Consider the following 19,080-nt stretch of genomic DNA (forward strand, 5'->3'; position numbering starts at 1 on the left):
TGCTTCCAGGGTTCCTGTGCCGCTCCGAGAATTTATCATCGGATCAAAATGCGGAGCTCTGCCCAAATGGGCGCCGTTATTGGCCAATTTTTTGTACAAGCTTCGGCTGGGTTTTGGTGGATGAAGCACCTCTTTCCACTTTCGAAACAAGTGATCAACGTCTCTCCATCAAAATTTGAGAATGATTGTTCTGAATCGGTTTTGCTGCGGAAGCATTAACCTCAAAACAGGTAAATAGGTTCTATCGCAGTTCCATACTGTTACACCCTCAGCGTCCATACTGACTGTGGTTGATTTGTTCTTGAACAGGTGTTTTAATCATCACGATCTTTGGCATTGTAAGGCATTCTGTCGTGCGCATGTTGCTACCATGTCATGATCTTGACGTTTTTTCTCTCCTTAGCTTAACAAATTATCTGGTTTTTACGGCATTATTTCGTTGGATTTCAGTGATACCGCAGCCTTCGTGGGATATTTATACTCATTATTTGCTGTGTTTGTGCTGGTTCAAGGTCTCTACGGATTGAAAAACGTAAGTGCAAGCCATGGCTGTGGACTATTTTGACGGATCAATGTAAATACGACGGTTTTTTTGCTTAGGATAATGCACGCATTTTACGATGGTATGCAATGTTTTTCTGGTTGGACTGTATTGTCAGCAGTATCAGCACGATTTGGTTTGCCGTCAAATGGTATACCAGTATGGATCAACAATTGGATGACACCACAGACAATGAAGAAGCGAAAAAGATGCTTGCAGATAGCTTAAAGATGGAGAAAATGCTAAGCATTGGCATGCTGGTTCTTCTTCGCCTAGTCCACGTGAGTAAAACTTTAGTGAATTCACCGAAAAAGGGGGGCGTCATGGCTGACTTCTTCCATAGTTCTATTTTGCCTATGTGGTAACACTTTATTATAAATCCATTCATATGGCTCAATATGCGCGTGTACCATCTTCGATGGAGCAAGGCGAAGAGGAAACCGAACTCGATACTCGCAATCCGACCTATCCATCGTCAGGATCCAACAAGGTTCCCAAACCATCCATCGACTAGCACATATCTTCTCGTTATGCACATCAATACTTTCTCTCTCTCTTTCTTTCTTTCTTTCTTTATGATCTACTTCATCACTATTTACATACACATTATTGGTAATACAAGGCAATCTCGTTCGAACAATTATATGCATCGTCACATTGTTGGGGTTCATCACGGAAATTCAGAATAACGTATTGCTTTTTTTTTTTCTTATTGAACCAAATGAGAAATTGTGCACTCTTTTCTTTGAAGATGAAGTCTAATGTATAATCGAGATAACAGATAAGTTGCCGATGAAAGTGGGCAGCAAATAATTATAACAAAAGAAAGTACTTTTTTCACTGTATACAATAGCAATAGGTGGACTAGGATGGTTGAGGGGAAAGGAAACAAAAAATGGGCATGACAAAACTTTTTTGGAGTGCTATTAATTGGCCTCGGACGCATTGAGCTCCCATTGTCGGCGAATGTCATCATAGCTACTGGAGGAATAGCGATGATTCATGGAAGACGCGCTACGTTTTGCTTGGGAAGCTTGGGTTTGAGCAGAAGCTAATCGGTCAAAAACGCTGCCGCTAGAAGGTGTTTGAGATCGTCGAAGTTCGTAAGAAGCATTGGGAGATCCGTTCATAGAAAGCGGTTGTTGATGATACGGTAAAGGTTTGGCGACCCTGATCGTGTACGGTGATTGAGTGCGACCAGTGAGACCGTGGAACGCATCAATCAGCGAAGCTCTGCCGGAAAGCGATTCATCGGGGATCACAAACTGCTGTTGAAGAGGCGACGGCTGGTGTGGCATGGCTTGCGCCTCCCCATCGCGAATACTGGCTCCCAATGTCAATTCTTTCAACAAGGACCGGCGTCGGGTGGTCGGGATTTGTTGGAACGAGTGCGCTCGTCGGCGGTTGGCGGCTTTGGCCACTGGCGGCATTTCAACGGTGGCAGATTTCACGGATCCGTTGGAAGAGACACGGCTCATGGCGTGGGAGCCATGCGAAGACCAGGACAAATTGTCGGATTGAACCGAGGATCGTCGTAAATGACGACTTTTAATGGATGAAGTGGATGATTCGCGGTCGGCTTGATACCGGATGAAATCTACTGGCTTCATGAGTGGCGAAGACGGGGCACGAATCATATTGTTGGTTTGCATCATCTGCTGCAAGAATTGCTCAGGAGATGACATGGAGTCACGACGACGAACCAAGGGCGAAATGGATGGCTTGACAGGCACACCTGTTACGGGTGTCGCAGCTGACAAGCGACCTACAACGGACTGAGGCGGGGAGGATGTCTTAGAAGGAGAGGTCGCTTGAGGAGCTAAATTTGGTGAACTTGGCACCGACTCACGACTGTGATATTCGTTCCAGGTCGGAGACATGATATTGCCTCGAATTCCGTCATTATAGATCTTGTCAAAAATGGTGCCCACTTGGTGATAATGCTCGTCTACGAGAAGGTCAATGGCCGAATCATCGTCACAGTCGGTATCGTCCATGGCACGCGATGAGACGGAGAGTCCCGAACTCGACAGTCGACGTGTGTCCATTCGACGTGTGTCTTCCAACCGGCGGATCTTCTTTTCGCTTTCAACCGTGGTTTCAATGGCGGTTTTTTTCATGACAATCAGTGTGCGTCGAAGGTCTTGCACGGTCTTTTCCAGTTGCTGAACCGTGGTTTGACGGCTATATTCTCCCATACGAAGTGCCACAATATCGTCGACCAAAGCTTCCATAACATGCTCCGATTCTTCCAACGTGAATGATTTCAGTAATCGCACCGCCATATCGTGAGAGACGTCCGGATTGGCGTCGGCCGGTAGCGTATACTTCTCTTCCAGCGCGTCCATATCCATCCATTCATCATCATAGGAAGTATTTGGTGCTTTGGTAATGCCCATGACTTGGTCTGCAAACGTCACTCGTTTTTCCGCACGGGCAGCAGCATTCTGCATTTCCATCATGACCACGTCATCATCGTGGTCATCTTCCATCATCTCGGAAGCTGCATCGTTCTGTAGCGCATGAATACGAGCATTGAGATATGAAATTTCAGCGTCAATGGTTTCGAGCCGTTCATCCATGAACTGCTGGACGGCTTGATCCAGAGGTTCAATGGCGTTTTCCTCTCCGTTCAATAGATGGCTGCGCTCAGTGAGAATGTCGGTTTTCTGTTTCGCGAGCTCGTCTCGTTTGTACATCAATTGCTTCATTTCAAGGATCGCTTGTTTGCCTTGGATAAATTGGAATAACGCTTGATCGAGCAACATCTTCTTCTTGGCCGCGCGGACTTCGACGGAAGCGGTGGATTTCTTCTTATTGCGTCGTTTTTGCGAAATACGAGCATTGGACGAAGCGATCAAGGCACTACCGACATCCAGCAAATTGGCACATTTGCTGAGCAGTTTTTCATCGAGCACGCCACCTTCACGCACGGCTTTCTTGAGTATGGTAATTAGCTGCTTCAACTTTTCATTGGTGAGAATAGATTCGTCGGTGCGTTTCTGAAGAACCAATTGGGTTTGGCGATATTCGCGTTCCAAACGACGCTTCGCTTCCATTTCACGCGACTGTTTGCGACGTAGTTGCTGGATTTCTCTTTCGTGGGCAATCATTTGTTCCTTGACCCGTTCCGCTTCGTCCTTCATACGTTTCACCATGCGGCGCTTTTCCACTTTGAGGCTTTCCACGTTGACGCGAAGAGCACGCAGCATGCTTTCATTTTGATTGCGGGACGACTGAATCGCATTGGAGGTTTGCGAATACTTTCGTCGAAGGTCGGATAGCTGGCTTAACAGACTCTTCATTTTGATTTCGTAAGCGTGACGCATCTCCAACAGCTGTTGCTTCTCACGCTGAGCTAATGAGCTGCTTTGAGCCGTGTAGCTGGATTGTCGCATGGCATCGTCTCGTTCGCGCTTGAGAGCCAGGATTTCTTCACGCAGCGAATAGATTTTTTGCTCAAATTTTCGCCGCATTTGGCCGTATTCGATTTCGCTCTTTTCGAGCTGAGCGACCAATTCTTCCTTGACTTGGATATCGGACTGGATTTGATTCATCATGCGGTACAGCTGAGGATTGTCCTCACAGAACGAAGTCAGATCTGCTTCTTCAAAGCTCACCCGCGTGTCATTGGAAGAAACACGCGAATGACCTGCGCTACCATCATTCACTAATGTATCTGACGTGTTATCAGATGCAGGTCTGGAGGAATTACTTTGCCAATCAGGTACCGTCTGTCAAAAATTGGCAGAGGTAAGCATACAGTGGATGAAATCACAGAAAAAAGAATAGGGGAAATAGCAATCTTACCAAATGGTCAAAGCCGTCAAGTATTTCGTGCTCCAGTTCACTAAACAGTCTGTTATTTTCTTCAGATTGCAGCTTGATGAATAACTCGTCATCCGCAAGAATATCGCAAGCATATGTTGGATGCTCCTATAGAAGTGAATCATCATGAGTAACGAGTTTTGGAAACAAGAGTGCAAGTATAGTATATCTTACCGGTTCGTTTGCAGGTGCAGGTCCAGCCGCATGCTCATTTTCAAGAGTCTGATTGAAAATTTGGAATAAGCGTTAGAATACAGTCGATTTGACTGATGGGCGAAAAAAGACATGTTACCTTGAGGTCGTCAAGCACTTTGAGGCCCTTTTCGATTTCGCTGCGTGCCTTGTTGATCGACTCACGCACTTCTACGCGGATGTCGGATGATCGGGACATGGTCAAGGAGCCTACTGTCTCTTTCAACCATTGCTCAATATCGTCGTCTTCATCATCATGGGTAACAATTGCCGCTGGTTTCTGCGGTCTATCGCCCGGTTCTGTATCGTGATCATGCGTTTTGGCATGTCGACGTCCTGCTCCTCCAGGGACTTTTGATCGTCGACTGGTTCGGAAGGAGACGGAACTGCGTGTTGTAAGACTGCCATTCTTGTGTCGTTTGCGATTAATTCGTCGTCGTTGGGTTGACGCTTGTTGCTTGGGCTGAATATTTTCTTTTCGATGGGATAAAAAGGGACCAGTAGAAGCGGTTGTCTTGCTAAATGTCTGTGAAGAATTCCGCGCGGCAATTTCCATGGCTTTCATCATCGAACTTTTGGTGGATTGGAAAAAGGCGAGTCGTTCCTGAGTATCTGCCAACTCGTTGCGCAGATCATGAATGGTACGCAAGTATTGCGAGATTAATGGAAGAGAGCGTAAGGATTCCTTGGGTTCTTCTTGTACTGGGGTGTTAGTATCATTCGTAGCAGCTGAGGGTTGAGACGACTGCATAAGTTCATCCAGAAGCTTGGGCCAGTCCTGAGCTGGTACGTTGCCCAGTTCGCGTTCCATTACGAGGGTATCGCGTTCGCTTGTCACTTGGCAAAGCTCGTCGGACACGGTCTGGACGCGCGCTCGCAGCTTGTTGATTTCTTGCCTTAAACCTTCCATTTCAGCGCTGTTACCGTAGCCCACCATTTGCATTGGGTCGGCTCCACCATTGCGCATAGCATTGATTTCCATTTTTAAGCGGGCAATTTGAGCACGAAGCTGATTTACCTCTACCGAGGAACCGGCAAATTCTTGATTGATGGACACACGGTTTTTGATATTCCTCGCACGGTTAGCGTATTTCAGCGTGCTCAAGGTTTCCACAAAATTTGAATCTGAAGGAGACACACAAGCCATCATGAGAGTTTGAGAATTGCCACCTAGAGAGTCTTGCAGCAATCGTGTCAGTTTGGAATCACGGTACGGCACATGAGTGGATCGTCGAGATTCATCGCCAAGAGCACTAATGACATTGCCCAAAGCAAGTAATCCTGCATTGATAGCAATGCCCTCACGTGCACGGTCTCCTTGCGCATTGGTCCGTTTTAACTAGACAAAAAAAAAATGAGCCATGTTTAGATCATCGTTGCATACAATTGCAGCCTGCAGGATGGTGGTTCAAAATTTCCAAGTCTAAAAAGAATGATAAAGAAAAATAAATGACAGTTACCCTTTCTGAGCCTGCTAGATCAACGAAATGAAATTTGCTGACAATAGTACGACGGTCCGAGCCGGCAGAAGAGGGTTCTTCACTGGTCTCGTCAGATAAGGTCTGCTTAAGAATTACGGAGAAAATGGCGTGTGATCGGGAGGAGACTGAGTTCATGTCTGTGGAACCGGTCGTACGACACAGTGATCCTTTGGCTAGATAGCCAAGGAGTTCTTCAGGACTGTGGCAGGATTCTTCACGGACCCCGCTCCAGTAAATGTTGCCTTGGATATCTTCTCGGATGCTGATATCACATGTGGAACTTCCTGAATTCGTCCGCCGTCGTGAATGGCTAAACTGTTGCTGAATATTTAATAGATCTACGAGGTCTTCGTTATAAAGTTCGAGAAAGGAGACCAGGACTTGGTACTCGAAATCAGATTGTTGCTGTTGTTTGCTTTTTAGGCGTTCAAATAAATCGTTGATAAACCGTGGGATAATGCCTACAAATGCAAAGTAGTATGTTAGATTGGTTGATGTCGGGAATGGTCCAGCAGAAACAGGGTACCTTGCTGCTCCGATTCTGTGTGCTCATTCAGGGCCGTGCCCATACTGTATGTTTTTCCGGAACCTGTTTGTCTATAACGTATACACAGAGATTAGCGGGCAGTTACTGAGATCACCAGTTTGTTGATTAGTTAGGTTACCCGTAAGCTAGGATGGTTGCATTGAATCTAAGGTGGTACAGGTGTGAGAGGTGATTGAAAGATTGTAATGCCAAAAAAAAAAAAAAAAAAAAATGGGGATCTTACCCGTTAACAAATTTCTCCACCAATGGGACAACGCTGGTGTCATAAATCACTTTTTGTGCGGTTTGAGGGTGGAAAACATAATCATACGTAAATGAATGATCCTTTCCGACGAGGATTTGTGGTTGTTGGGGAATAAATGAAATGCATTCAGTGCAGTTGGAGAACTGTTCTTTATCTGTCAGTGGCCGAACCCTTAGAGCGACTCTGTCATTTGGCAATAAAGAAAAAGATTTCAATAGTTATTTATCATATTGTAAAAGCCAATCCCCACTTGCTTATGTTTATGTTTCAGCCCTTTTTCTGAAAGGGCGACAAGCTACGGTATCAGTGAATAAGAAAGGCGCTATTTACCTGACAGCTGTGGATGCCATGATATGTAGTTTAATGAAAAAAAAAAAAGAAGTGTTTCTTTTTGGTTTTTTTTTTACAAGTTGCAGGTGAAACAAGAATATGTAGTAACTCAGATAATATATACAGCAAACGATTGTAGCTTAATGTAGGTACAATAGAATGCGAAAATCACAAAAAAAGTAAAAGAGGGATTCAAAACTAACAAGTAGAGCAAGAAAAGAAAAAAGGGAAGAAGAGGCAAAATGGAAAAAGGATGACTATAGTTTTATAGGCATGGCGTTTCGGGCTGACATGCCTCTAAACAAACCACGAATTCAAGCAGCAGCCAGCAGCCCGCTTGAGCTAGTTTTGCGTTGTACGTGGGTACTGCCGGCGCAGTTTCAATTCAATCAATAATCGCAACCAAAAAAAAAAAAAAAAAAAAAAAAAAAAAACCAAGGTTGTCCACCATCCTTAGAGAACAACATACAGAAAAAGTGCTCCAATCGATGTTCTTTTTACTCCTTGTTACCTTGGTTTCATCATCAGTTTCACGTGATGTACTCTACGAAAATGTCCTATTCTATAATTCATCTGAGCTAAGCTACCTTTATGCACGTTCGACGGCTGTCGTCCTTGATAACTTGGTCTTGTACAACCTCAGGTGAAAAAAAAAGTTCACTACCTCTCTTCACTTATCTCTTATTTTTTTTTGGTACGATCGTGAAACCTTACGATCCGGATCCCTTCCCCGTTTCTTCATTGACAAATTGCACAGAACAAGTCAAGGTACAATACTCTGGGGAGGTTTTTTTTTAGTAACGATATCTGCATGCGCATGCATGCTCCCCAGTTTCCAGTATCTCTTGAGTGCCAAAAAAGGAAGACCAAGAGTGTCTTTTAGCATGTACCTTTGCGGAAAAGGGGCAAGATTGGTCGTCGTCATCGTTCGGATGAAGTTCCGTCAACTGGAATCGCTTTGATTACGGACGAGATCGGTGCCGTTTGTGCGGAAAGTAAGGCTTCCAAGAACGGACTACCTTTTTCATTCCAAACCCCGTATCACTCATGACTGCACCGCATATGATCACCCGATTTATGTTGACGGGCGGTCTTGCGCACAGAAGCCAAACTAAAAAAGAGTACCCGTGAAACTTCCCTTATAAGCCTCTTGGCTCCGCTTGACAATTCTGGGTAGCCTGATTCTCCTTGTCCCACCGTCCGAGAGCCCTCTACTTTCCAGGACCTCCCTCTTGTCCTCCCCCCCCCCAAAAAAAAACACTGGCCCCTCTTCCACTTCATTTGCCCCCAATCATGAATTATGGATCGCTGGTCTGCTCCCTGGTGGCCCATTTGATTTTCCTGTACCCTATTTGCCAATTATTCATGCGCCGTGTGTCACTTTCAAATCCTTTTTTATTTTATTTCTTCTTCAGCAATAGTCAGACAGCGTGCACGTCCGCCGTGCTGGAAAAGAACACTATGAATGATATGCAATAAAGGAAACGTATTTTTTGTCAACATTGGATACCCATCTCCCAGCTTGTTCCTCTGCACTGTAACAGCGCAAACATCTTTTCATACTGTCTCGCATCCATTCATCAAACGCGTTTTTTCTCCTTGGAACTCCTTGATATTTCATCAGACAACATTGTTCTGTATTACCATAACTCGTCATTGGCAAAGAAAGGAAAAGAAAAGAAAAAAGCCACCAAGGAGATGGGCGGCGTCATGATCGTTTTAGAGTTCGCTGGATATGGAGTTCTGTCACGTTTGTGGCACCATGGTTACTTTTTTCTTCTTCCACTGCAAAAGATACTCTCACAGCAATAGACACATAATCCTGAAATGGGCTGATGTTGGAAGCTCTATCTTGCATTGCCATGAAAAAAGTCATAGCGAATGGTCAACCTATGGAATTTGTAGCGTGTATTTCCTGCATCAAGTTACGCACACAGAACTGTTTTGAGGTTAAACTCTTTTTGTTTTCGTTTGATTTGTAAACAAAAGGGGACCTCAAAAAAGGTTGCTATTCTAAAAATGACAGAGTCCAAGTCATTTGCATGATGCTGTATAGCGTGATGCTGAAGCATCATGGGTTCGTTATGTTCCGTTGTTTCAAAACAAACCTTGTCAACTGTGTATCACGCTCTCAGACCATAAAAGCTCCTGTTCCCTGAAACAAACAAAATACGTAACAACAACATGACCCATAGTTTGTCACTCTAGGCTTAGCAAAATAAAAATAGTATTTAATCCAAAGGAATGGATGATCCCATGTTGCATCCGTAAATTTTAAGGTGACAGAAAAAAAGCGTAGATGGGAAACGACAAGGTTTTTTATTTTTTTTCAACCAGAGACAAAGAGATAATGAACAAGAGCGTTAATGAAATTATTCATACTGCTCATCTTTTTGTCACTTAAATTTATCGTCACGTCTGAAGAGGTTGCCCATCCAGGGGTCCGCAACCTGGGGAGAACGGCGTATATATCTGCACGGGAGAAGGGGAGAAACAAAACAAAAAAAAGCACCCAGGAACCTGAAAGAGAAAAAAAATGCCAAGCTGTTCAACTAGGACACGCCAAAGAGACAGAGCGGAAAAGAATGCCAACGAGAGAGAGAAAAAAAAGTGGCCAAAATCAGTCTGTATTTGTCTCATCAAATACGTACAATTTAATTGAAAAAATGTGGGTAAATATTTTACAAATCAAAATTTTTTAAAAGAGGCAAGCTAATGTTGTTTTTAAGTAATTAAATAAGAGAGCAAACCAAAGGACAAAGACATACAAAAAGGAAGATGGATGCATTAGACAAGCCACACTTACTCTCCTCTTGTTTTTATTTACAAAAAAACTGTTGTCACCGCATTGCGGGAGCCGCCACCGCACACCGCCAAGGCATGGGCTTTGTTCAAAGGTTTTTAAACTACACAGTAGAAGCACACAAAGCTAAGTGAGTGAGTGATTCGGCATAACATTCAAAAAAGAAAGGGCACTTGAGCATAAATACATTACCTTTCAAAAAAAAATCTTTCTTGCCGTCAAAAAAAAAAGAAAAAAAAAAGGTTTTCGGCGCGCAAGCTATAATGTGGAGATTCAGTCGTTTTGATAGCCCAGTTGTGGTCATCATGAGTATACGTACAGGATGGGTGATTTGAGCAAATGTTGATGAAAATGAGCAATAAAAAAATGGATGGCGCGATAGATGGATGGTTTTGCGCAAAAAAAAGAAAATAGATGTGCGATGAAGAGGAAATAAAATGGATGGAAGATGCGTCGTCTTTTATAGACATGAAAAAAGAGGCGATCCCTCGTACTGTAGCTAAAACCTTTATTGCCCAATAATGAAGCAGGAAGAAGACGCCATGTGTCTTTTCTCATCGCTTCACGTCATATCTAACCTTTGCTAAGAGAGTGGGGCTTCATCGCATGAAATAGCTGCATGAAGTAGGTCTCAGATAATGTTAGAGAGAGAGATCTTTATTCTCAAGTGTTCTTATGTTGGCTGGTCGGATACACCAGGTGCACATAACTTTGGTACAGACGTTATGCATGGTTTGTTAAACTATCTTTTAACTCATATTATACATTTTATTGAAATAAAAGTCATCCTCATGAGGATAGCCTCTTCTTTTTGATGAACAAAGTCGTCAGTTTCAGCGAATTTCCCCATCAGGATTACGCAGGCCAAGGTAATATGACAAGAACCCCGCACTCCCCGCCAAAAAAGGACCAAGTCATGATTTTTGCTTCCTTGCAATTTATTTTATTATTTCTTCATTTCTCAAGAAAAAAGAACTGAAAGATGAAAAAAGACAATAAATTTATCGGGATAAAACAAAATTTGGCAGGGCACTATACAGGTATCAGATACAGGGTAATAGTATTTATTCTAGGCGGCTGATTGTGGATATCACAACTCTTTTTTTTATTCGATTATTTTTTGGTCAAGGCAAGGAATATAAAATAAAGAAATATATCAGTCTAGTAGAGAACTATGTATCATAAGCAAGGATGGTGTTGAGCCATTTCTCGGTATCTTCCACGGGCATCTTCTTTCTGGCGGCATAATCCACGATCTGGTCTTTGTCGATTTTGCCGACGGCAAAGTAGGTGCTTTCTTTGTGTCCAAAATATAAACCACTGACACTAGCAGGAGGATTCATGGCCAGCGAATCCGTGAGAGTGATACCAGTCTGTTCTGCAATATTACCTAAGTCCCACATTGTCTTCTTCTCTGTGTGATCGGGTTGCGATGGGTAACCGGGAGCGGGACGAATACCTTGGTATCGAACAGCGAATAATTCCGCAGGAGACAACGTTTCATCCGAAGCGTAACCCCAATGGTCCTTTCTCACTTCTTCGTGCAAAATTTCGGCAAATGCTTCGGCAAGACGATCCGCTAAAGCCTTCACCATAATGCTCGAGTAATCATCGTGATCGTCGTCGTATTTCTTTTCTAATACTTCACAGCCAAAACCGGTACTGACGGCAAACATACCAATGTAATCAGCAATGTCGGTTTCGCGAGGCGCCACAAAGTCGGAAATACAGTAGTAAGGATCGTCCGTTTCCTTTTCCGATTGTTGACGCAAACCGTAAAATATTTGGGCAATTTCCTCTCTTGACTCATCCTTGTACACGTAAATATCATCGCCTACGGAATTGGCAGGGTAGAAACCGACGATACCATGTGCTTGCAACGACTTGTCCTTTAGGATTTCCTTGAGCATCACTTGAGCGTCGTTGTACACACGTTTCGCTTCAGCACCAACGTTCTCATCATCGAAAATCTTTGGGAAACCACGGTTAGGATAACGACCGCGCAACTGGAACACTTGGAAGAAGGGATTCCAATCGATACGATCAAGCAACTTTTCAAGAGGATAATCTTTCAGGACATGTGTGCCCAAAAATTTGGGCTTGCCTGGAGGCAAGGATTTGCTCCAGTCGATGCGCAACTTCTTCTCCCGAGCCGCATCAATCGATAGCAGACGCTTTTCTTCCAAACCTTCATAGTACTCTTCGCGCAATTCGTCGTATTCTTCACGAATGTCTTCGGCGAAATCCTCTCTTTGGTTGTCATCTAGCAAACTGGCGACGACAGGCACGCTACGTGAAGCGTCCAAGACATAGACGACAGGGGACTGGTACTGCGGAGCGATTTTGACGGCAGTATGCATCTTGCTTGTCGTCGCACCACCAATGAGAATGGGAATCTTGAGACCGGCTTTTTGGCATTCTTTGGCGACGATAACCATTTCTTCCAAAGAAGGAGTGATGAGGCCTGAAAGACCAATGACATCGGCCTTTTCTTCAATGGCTTTCGCAATAATCTGATCACAGGGAACCATGACACCCATATCGATGACACGGTAGTTGTTGCAACCCAACACGACACCGCAAATATTTTTACCGATATCGTGCACATCACCCTTCACGGTGGCCATGACGATGGTTCCATTGCCCTTTATCTCCGTTGCTCCAGATTTAAGCATATCCTCCTCCTTTTCGACCTTGATGTATTCCACCAAATGAGCCACCGCCTTTTTCATGACTCTGCAAGACAAGTTGAAAAATAAATAAGCGTTAGCCATAAAATTGGTATGGAATCATTTGTCCACGTGGTGATCTCCTACCTTGCGGATCGGATAACCTGGGGCAAAAACATCTTGCCCTTACCAAAGAGATCACCGACGACGTTCATACCGGCCATCAAGGGGCCTTCAATTACGTTCAGGGCTCGGGGATATTTTGCCTTATCTTGTCGTGCTTCTTCCGTATCTTCGAGAATGTATTTCATGATACCCTTGACCAAAGCGTGAGTGATACGTTCGGTGACGGGCCAGGCGCGCCATTCTTCCAAATCCTCATCTTTCTTGGCATCCTTGGAATGCGATTTCGCGTATTCCAGCAACTTCTCGGTCACCTCAGGATCGCGATTCCATACCGCATTTTCACAAAGCTCCAATAGATCTTTGGGAATGTCATCATATACTGTCAAGAAACCGGCATTGACAATACCCATATCCATGCCTACTTTCACAGCGTGGAACAAGAAAACGGAATGCATAGCTTCACGCACTTTATCCATACCACGGAAAGCAAAGGATAAATTGGACACACCACCACTGATCTTGGCACCAGGGAGAGTTTGTTTGATAATACGACAAGCTTCGATAAATTCCACACCATAATTATTGTGCTCCTCTAATAAGCAGTGCCGTGTGAGAACCAAATTCAAGATGTTATCCAAACATAGCGCTCATGACTTACCCATGCCGGTAGCAATGGTGAGAATATTCGGATCAAAAATGATATCGTAGGGATTGAAGCTAAAATAATCATATTAATGACCGGTATTTTGAGCAAATAACAGCAGGAAGCATGAATTTTTCTTACCCGACTTTATCGACGAGAATGCGGTAGGAGCGGGTACAAATTTCAACTTTGCGATCAGCTTCTGCTGCCTGACCCACTTCATCAAACTGGAAATCGAAAAATACCATTAGGTGAGTACTGAATAGAGCATCGAATACTAGTAGGTTTTAGAGATACATACTGCCATGACGACGACGGCTGCACCAAAGCGTTTGATGATTTTGGCCTTCTTTATGAATTCTTCTTCGCCTTCTTTGAGAGAAATGGAGTTCACGATACATTTGCCCTGAGCACACTTTAGACCGGCTTCAATGACGGCGAAATTGGACGAATCGACCATCAACGGCACTCTGGCGCAATCGGGGTCCGAAGAAATCAAGTTCAAAAAGCGCGTCATGGCCGCTTTGCCATCCAAAAGACCTTCGTCAAAGTTGCAATCCACCACTTGCGCACCGTTTTCGACTTGAGAACGAGCAATGGCCAAAGCATCTTCGTATTCGCCCTTCAAAATGTGACGGCAAAACTTGCGCGAACCTGCCACGTTACAACGTTCACCCACGTTGACGAAACCGGTCATTTCATTCACGCGCAGCACTTCCAAGCCCGACAACAACATCACATCGTCATTCTTCTTTGGCTTGGGTCTAGGAGGATATTTTCGGCACACCTCAGCAACCGCCTGACGACGCAACAGAGGTTAACAGAGCCAGATCATTTTAAACAAGACAAATAACTGATTTTACCTTGATATGATCGGGTGTCGTACCACAGCATCCACCAACAATGGTAACGAGACCTTCTTGAGCAAATGGTTCCACATTCTTTGCCATTGCTTCGGGACTTTCGTCATATTCACCCATGGCATTAGGAAGACCCTATTCCAATCACCCATCAATACTCGCCTGTTCTCCTGTCATCAGTTATATGAAAAAGGTCTACTCACAGCGTTGGGATAACAGATGATGTGAGCGTCCGTGAAGCGACTAATGTTTTGGATGAAAGGCTTCATTTGGGGAGCACCCAAAGCGCAGTTGAGACCAAACGCGACAGGATCGGCGTGCTTCAAAGAGGTGACAAAGGCTTCACCGGTTTGCCCAGAAAGTGTACGACCACTCTGATCGACAATGGTGCCAGAAATCAACAGAGGTACCTTGGAGCGACTACAAAAGAGGAATAAAAAAAAAGCAGATGTGAATACACCAAACATGAGCGTGTCTGTCTGACAGAGACTTACCCCTCTTCCTCAAAGACCACATCAATGGCAAAGACGGCGGCTTTGGCATTCAAGGTATCGAAAATGGTTTCGACCAATAAAATATCCGCACCACCATCCAAAAGACCACGAACCTGCTCGGCATAAGCTTCCACCAATTCGTCGAATGTCACGTTGCGGTAAGCCGGATTTTCTACCGAAGGAGAAATGGAAGCTGTACGATTGGTGGGACCAACGGCACCACAAACGAATCGAGGGATCCCGGTGGCTTTCGTAACCTAGCCGACAGGGTGAGTTTCCAATTTTTAAACGATGATGTTGCTCGTATTATTCCATCACATACATCCTGACAAGCCTTCTTTGCCAAAGCAGCACCCTCTTTGTTCAAGCGATAAGCGTACTTTTCAAGGCCATAATCGGCTTGAGCAATGGAAGTCGAACTGAAAGTATTCGTTTCGACCATATCCGAGCCCGCTTCGAGATATTGGCGATGAATGTTGTAAATGGCATCAGGTTTGGTCAGAGTCAATAAATCGTTGTTGCCTCTCAGGTCCTTTTCCCAGTCAATGAATTCCTGACCTACATTATCCGTATCATGGTGAGTCTGTGATTCTGAAGTGGTTATTGTCTGTGACTCAGCCGAGGATCTTACCGCGAAAATCCTCTTCTTGAAGTTTCAAGCGCTGGACCATGGTGCCCATGGCGCCGTCAAGGAACATGATGCGCTCCGCAAGAGTCTTTTCAAGATACTCAAAGACATCTAGAGCGCATTGATTTAGTTGCAAGGTGACGGATATTTTATCCTCGGAATTAGTGCTTGTTACCTATATCTGTCAAATCGGCCATGGTGAAAGATGGGTGAAATATTTATGTGTCACCCGAAAAAGAAAAAAAGAGTTTTGGAATCTCAAAAAAATGACCCATTTTGGATCATCATCGCACAAGCTTTGTTTCGATCCTGTCGCTATTTATTTAATTCTTCCAAAACCATTTTATGTCTCTATACTAAGCACGAATAAGCTCTTTGCTACTGTTCTGCGAATGACCCCATAACGTTGGCATGGCACGAGAAGATCCCGCTCGATCTCTTTCATTATGTCGGGGTGCGAAATTGCAATAGATCATCTCCGTTTGCTATCCATCTTTTTTGTGTTGGCTCTTGCACGCACGAGATTGACCAATCACGACTGCGCTTTGACTTGGAGCTTCAACCATCTCCGGCCCATTTCATGCATGGAAAGGTACCTTCCCTAAGCCCACCCTACATCGATCCTTTGTATTTCCATGAGTTTCACTATCGCATTCATTATTGCGGTACAGTTTAATTGCTTATTACTATTACAAAAACATTAAATTTACTGAACGGTATATTAATAAGCGTCATTTTCGTCTACGTTGTGTGTCTAATGAGGTTATAGGAAGCCGGATTCCTGTAATAAGCGGGTTATCTTTTCGTCTTCTCTTTCTCTACATTTCAGCAACAAACATTAGAAAGATTGATCAAGGGATAATGCAACTGGATATCACTGTGTACCTTGGTTCTATTTCAAGACTTTCTTGGTATAGCATATCTTCGTCGCGCGTGTTTTGCAGGCTGGTCATGATGAAAGCCTGCAATTCTTCCACGGGTTTGAATTGATAAGGTGTTGATTGGTATTGTTCAATTTCACGAATAATCTCGGCCGTTTTGGCTCGCTTGGCAAAGTTGATCATGGTATTAGAGGATTTAAGAAAGTTGGGATTGCCGTCTTCGATAAAGGTGAGATCCTGAAGATAGATGCCGAGAAATGGGATGCATGGCGGATTAATGGAGTGGATGATGGCTCGATATTCGTTGAAGTTGCGGTCCGTGCCCATCAGCTTCCGGATTTGGGCCAAAACCGTGTTGGTGCGCGCGCCGACCATTTCCCACGTCCGCTTCAACCGACCCACTGAACTGTTGTCAAAAGCTGAGATGATCGCCATGCATGTATTGAAATTGTTGAGCTGGCGACATTTTTCCGCCACCTGGATCCAATACTTGACTTGGGCCAATCGTTTCTTGATCTCGTGCTCACCAAGAATACTCCCCGCCACCCACTTAGTGAGATGATTACAGTAATCGATGGCAGCGCGGATATTCACCGCGACCTTGCCCTTGTCGCTATTGGCATCGCGCGACCAAGCCTTGTCGAGGCATTCCACGGGATGCACCGCATTGTAAAGCTTGAAATCCATAATGGTCATTTGGCGAGCCAGTTCCAGCGGGTCAATATCCAGCAAACGGAAGTTTTTCAAATTGCGAGGCAAAATAGGTTCAGGCGGATCGGGCAGGGTCAGGACCATCTTTCGAAGACTTCGTTGCTGAGACGCTGCTTCTTGCCGTTTCTGAATGAGGCGCTCGAGTTGATTGGCCGAGAAACTCATGGTGTCACGAATCACGGTATGGGTGAATTCGAGCATAGGCTCCAGAATCACCACATCGTCTTCGTTGTAATACTGTTCGAGCCAAGTTTTCATCACGTTGAATACCCGTAAGCGTACCAGCTTCAGCTTCTTCTGTCTCCAAATCTCGAGTTCTTCGTCGGTCAGTTCTGCCGGCGGTTGGATTTGATACCGTTCTTTCAAGAGAGACAGTAATTCCATGGACGTGCAGAAGGAACGGTACGTCAAGAGGAATGTGCTGATAAAGTTCATATCGAGTTTGTCGTGCGTTGTCAACCGTATGGTCAGCGCTTTGAGCGTACCGCCCCTGACAAAGCCCGCCACGTCAAATAAGAGTTCCTTTGGGTCATAGTCCGCTTTAAGAAACCAAGGAACCTCTTCGCAGGGTGGGCTCTCTTCTACCGTAACCGTTTCGGGAACATCCCCACCAAAGAATCGCTTCAACTTTTCTCGGTTATAGGTATCAGGAGATGCAGTCGATAGACTGGTGCCTGAGCCTTTGTCATGGGTAGAATTCTCGATAACCGAGCTCTCATCACTGTAGCTTGACAGGCTCGCCGTCGAGTTGTGTTTCCGATCCTCCGCTTCCGACGGACCGAATGTCTTTGTCAGTACCCTGTCGGCTAATTTGCTGACATGAGGCATGGCGTTGGTGCCTTGTTCAGAATCCAAAGTGGTGTTGGTCGTAGAAGAACGCGTTGACGTCACAGCCGGTTCACCTGCCACCGTGGGCTGCTGCCGAGAAATACACTCAGAAATTGTACGCACAGACTCGTTCACGAGTTTAGCCGCCGTGCTCATTTCCGTGATAATATACTCCATTGGCAAGTCTTCCTCTGTCATTTTCTGCAGATAGCAGAAAAGTTGTCCAATGCCATCGCTCAGGGATTGCCGTCTTGCAGTGACTTCATGATACGAGGCGGACCCGGCAAATCGAGCACAGTCCATACTATCGAGCAACACCAGCAGTTGCCCCACTTGGTTCAAGGCATATCGAAAACGGGAAAATAATAGAGTTCCAAGCGACTGACGCGGTTCGGTATCTTGTATATCGACTTGTAGTCTGTCACAGATCCCTTGGACCGTTTCTCGTACGTTGAGACTACATGCTTCAATGGCTTCGACAACGTCCTCTTGCAGTGAACTCGGCGGTCGATGCTCATCGCAAAATTGCGTTTCCTTTGTACTGTCTTCATCGGTTTGCACCAACTTTGGACATGCGTCTGCGATACTGATAGGCGCCATTTGACATGCTTGAGCAAAGTTTTGCACGGCAATCAGGAGCTCGTTGGCATTGATGAGAAGCTTGCGAAGTTCTCCCGCTGAGTTCTTGGTACACAGTTGAGCCGTCAATATGAGTCGACCGAGGGACGCCGTTAATGCGCGATAGTGGGCTCGCAACGCACAGTTGTGCTTGACATGAATGGACGTTTTATCGACGGTACCCGATGTGAATAAAAGCAACCGCACGGCATCCACAATGTCTTCTATCGTGGATACATATTGCGAAGTTTTGGAATGCCTCACAACGGTATTCAAGTGACCGATAGCTAGCGCGGCCTGACTACTTAGCTTTTGGATGTTGAGCATATCGTCTGGAATGGTAATTGACAGTCTTTCGCACAAAGACTTTCTTGAGGCGGCTGTGGACGAAGCACGTCTTACTGGTTCACTTTGGTCATCGGGTTCCGTCGTCTCATTCTATTATGAATAGAGTTAACCATCATGCTTGCAGGAAATACATATTCATTCAACATTACCCGAAACGGTTTTTCAGCATCATTGTCCAAATTCGTGAGTACGGGTTGCAGAATCTGTCATGGGAGCAAGAGGGTTTGACTCACACATACTTATTGGTGTGTTCGGTTGAGCAGCTTACCTTGTCAGGAACCAGGTCATTTTCAACGGCTGCTGTGGCC

The 19,080-nt window shown here is 44.8% G+C and overlaps 6 protein-coding genes across 6 annotated transcripts; 3 read left to right on the forward strand and 3 right to left on the reverse strand.

Annotated features, from left to right (window-relative positions):
* The first annotated feature begins 78 nt into the window (after positions 1–78).
* BYT42DRAFT_585068 (uncharacterized protein) lies at positions 79–623 on the forward strand. The gene is made up of 3 exons (XM_051569946.1): positions 79–230; positions 310–338; positions 404–623. The coding sequence occupies exons 1-3, from the start codon at positions 182–184 to the stop codon at positions 563–565; spliced, it is 240 nt and encodes a 79-aa protein (XP_051419847.1). The 5' UTR covers positions 79–181; the 3' UTR covers positions 566–623.
* Positions 624–630: 7 nt separating this feature from the next.
* BYT42DRAFT_503089 (uncharacterized protein) lies at positions 631–1,055 on the forward strand (the record flags this gene model as incomplete). The annotated part of the gene is made up of 2 exons (XM_051564877.1): positions 631–822; positions 885–1,055. The coding sequence occupies 2 exons, from the start codon at positions 631–633 to the stop codon at positions 1,053–1,055; spliced, it is 363 nt and encodes a 120-aa protein (XP_051419848.1).
* Positions 1,056–1,213: 158 nt separating this feature from the next.
* BYT42DRAFT_607974 (uncharacterized protein) lies at positions 1,214–7,474 on the reverse strand. The gene is made up of 9 exons (XM_051571188.1): positions 7,164–7,474; positions 6,813–7,016; positions 6,708–6,734; positions 6,569–6,639; positions 6,022–6,503; positions 4,662–5,900; positions 4,544–4,591; positions 4,352–4,477; positions 1,214–4,275 (listed from the first exon to the last, which is right to left on the reverse strand). Exons 1-9 carry the CDS (start codon positions 7,181–7,183, stop codon positions 1,468–1,470), a joined length of 5,025 nt encoding a protein of 1,674 aa, XP_051419849.1. The 5' UTR covers positions 7,184–7,474; the 3' UTR covers positions 1,214–1,467.
* Positions 7,475–9,435: 1,961 nt separating this feature from the next.
* On the forward strand, positions 9,436–9,991 carry BYT42DRAFT_116168 (uncharacterized protein). Its single transcript, XM_051562123.1, has one exon. It carries the CDS (start codon positions 9,530–9,532, stop codon positions 9,863–9,865), a length of 336 nt encoding a protein of 111 aa, XP_051419850.1. The 5' UTR covers positions 9,436–9,529; the 3' UTR covers positions 9,866–9,991.
* An 836-nt stretch (positions 9,992–10,827) lies between these two features.
* BYT42DRAFT_585079 (methionine synthase) lies at positions 10,828–15,602 on the reverse strand. Its single transcript, XM_051569947.1, has 11 exons — positions 15,562–15,602; positions 15,390–15,497; positions 15,081–15,316; positions 14,759–15,015; positions 14,468–14,684; positions 14,268–14,399; positions 13,706–14,203; positions 13,546–13,631; positions 13,420–13,478; positions 12,783–13,353; positions 10,828–12,702 (listed from the first exon to the last, which is right to left on the reverse strand). Exons 1-11 carry the CDS (start codon positions 15,581–15,583, stop codon positions 11,139–11,141), a joined length of 3,750 nt encoding a protein of 1,249 aa, XP_051419851.1. The 5' UTR covers positions 15,584–15,602; the 3' UTR covers positions 10,828–11,138.
* A 547-nt stretch (positions 15,603–16,149) lies between these two features.
* Positions 16,150–18,751, reverse strand: BYT42DRAFT_503371 (ras guanine nucleotide exchange factor domain-containing protein; the record flags this gene model as incomplete). The annotated part of the gene is made up of 2 exons (XM_051564897.1): positions 16,150–16,204; positions 16,272–18,751. The coding sequence occupies 2 exons, from the start codon at positions 18,749–18,751 to the stop codon at positions 16,150–16,152; spliced, it is 2,535 nt and encodes an 844-aa protein (XP_051419852.1).
* Positions 18,752–19,080: the final 329 nt, after the last annotated feature.

The sequence above is a fragment of the Radiomyces spectabilis genome, assembly GCF_025331425.1.
Source record: "Radiomyces spectabilis strain NRRL 2753 chromosome Unknown BYT42scaffold_13, whole genome shotgun sequence".
Classification (NCBI taxonomy): Eukaryota; Fungi; Mucoromycota; class Mucoromycetes; order Mucorales; family Radiomycetaceae; genus Radiomyces; species Radiomyces spectabilis.

Bases quoted from the DNA above. Each gene is read 5' to 3' on its own strand.
- BYT42DRAFT_585068 (XM_051569946.1), top strand. From the start codon at position 182: ATGATTGTTCTGAATCGGTTTTGCTGCGGAAGCATTAACCTCAAAACA. The intron at 231-309 runs GTAAATAGGTTC...GTTCTTGAACAG, and splicing joins AAGCATTAACCTCAAAACAG to GTGTTTTAATCATCACGATC. The intron at 339-403 runs GTAAGGCATTCT...TTCTCTCCTTAG, and splicing joins TCATCACGATCTTTGGCATT to CTTAACAAATTATCTGGTTT.
- BYT42DRAFT_607974 (XM_051571188.1), bottom strand. From the start codon at position 7,183: ATGGCATCCACAGCTGTCAG. The intron at 6,640-6,707 runs GTAACCTAACTA...TATACGTTATAG, and splicing joins GCAACCATCCTAGCTTACGG to ACAAACAGGTTCCGGAAAAA. The intron at 4,592-4,661 runs GTAACATGTCTT...ATTTTCAATCAG, and splicing joins AAGTGCTTGACGACCTCAAG to ACTCTTGAAAATGAGCATGC.
- BYT42DRAFT_116168 (XM_051562123.1), top strand. From the start codon at position 9,530: ATGAAATTATTCATACTGCTCATCTTTTTGTCACTTAAATTTATCGTC.
- BYT42DRAFT_585079 (XM_051569947.1), bottom strand. From the start codon at position 15,583: ATGGCCGATTTGACAGATATAG. The intron at 15,016-15,080 runs GTATGTGATGGA...CCTGTCGGCTAG, and splicing joins CAAAGAAGGCTTGTCAGGAT to GTTACGAAAGCCACCGGGAT. The intron at 13,479-13,545 runs GTAAGAAAAATT...TGATTATTTTAG, and splicing joins ATTCTCGTCGATAAAGTCGG to CTTCAATCCCTACGATATCA.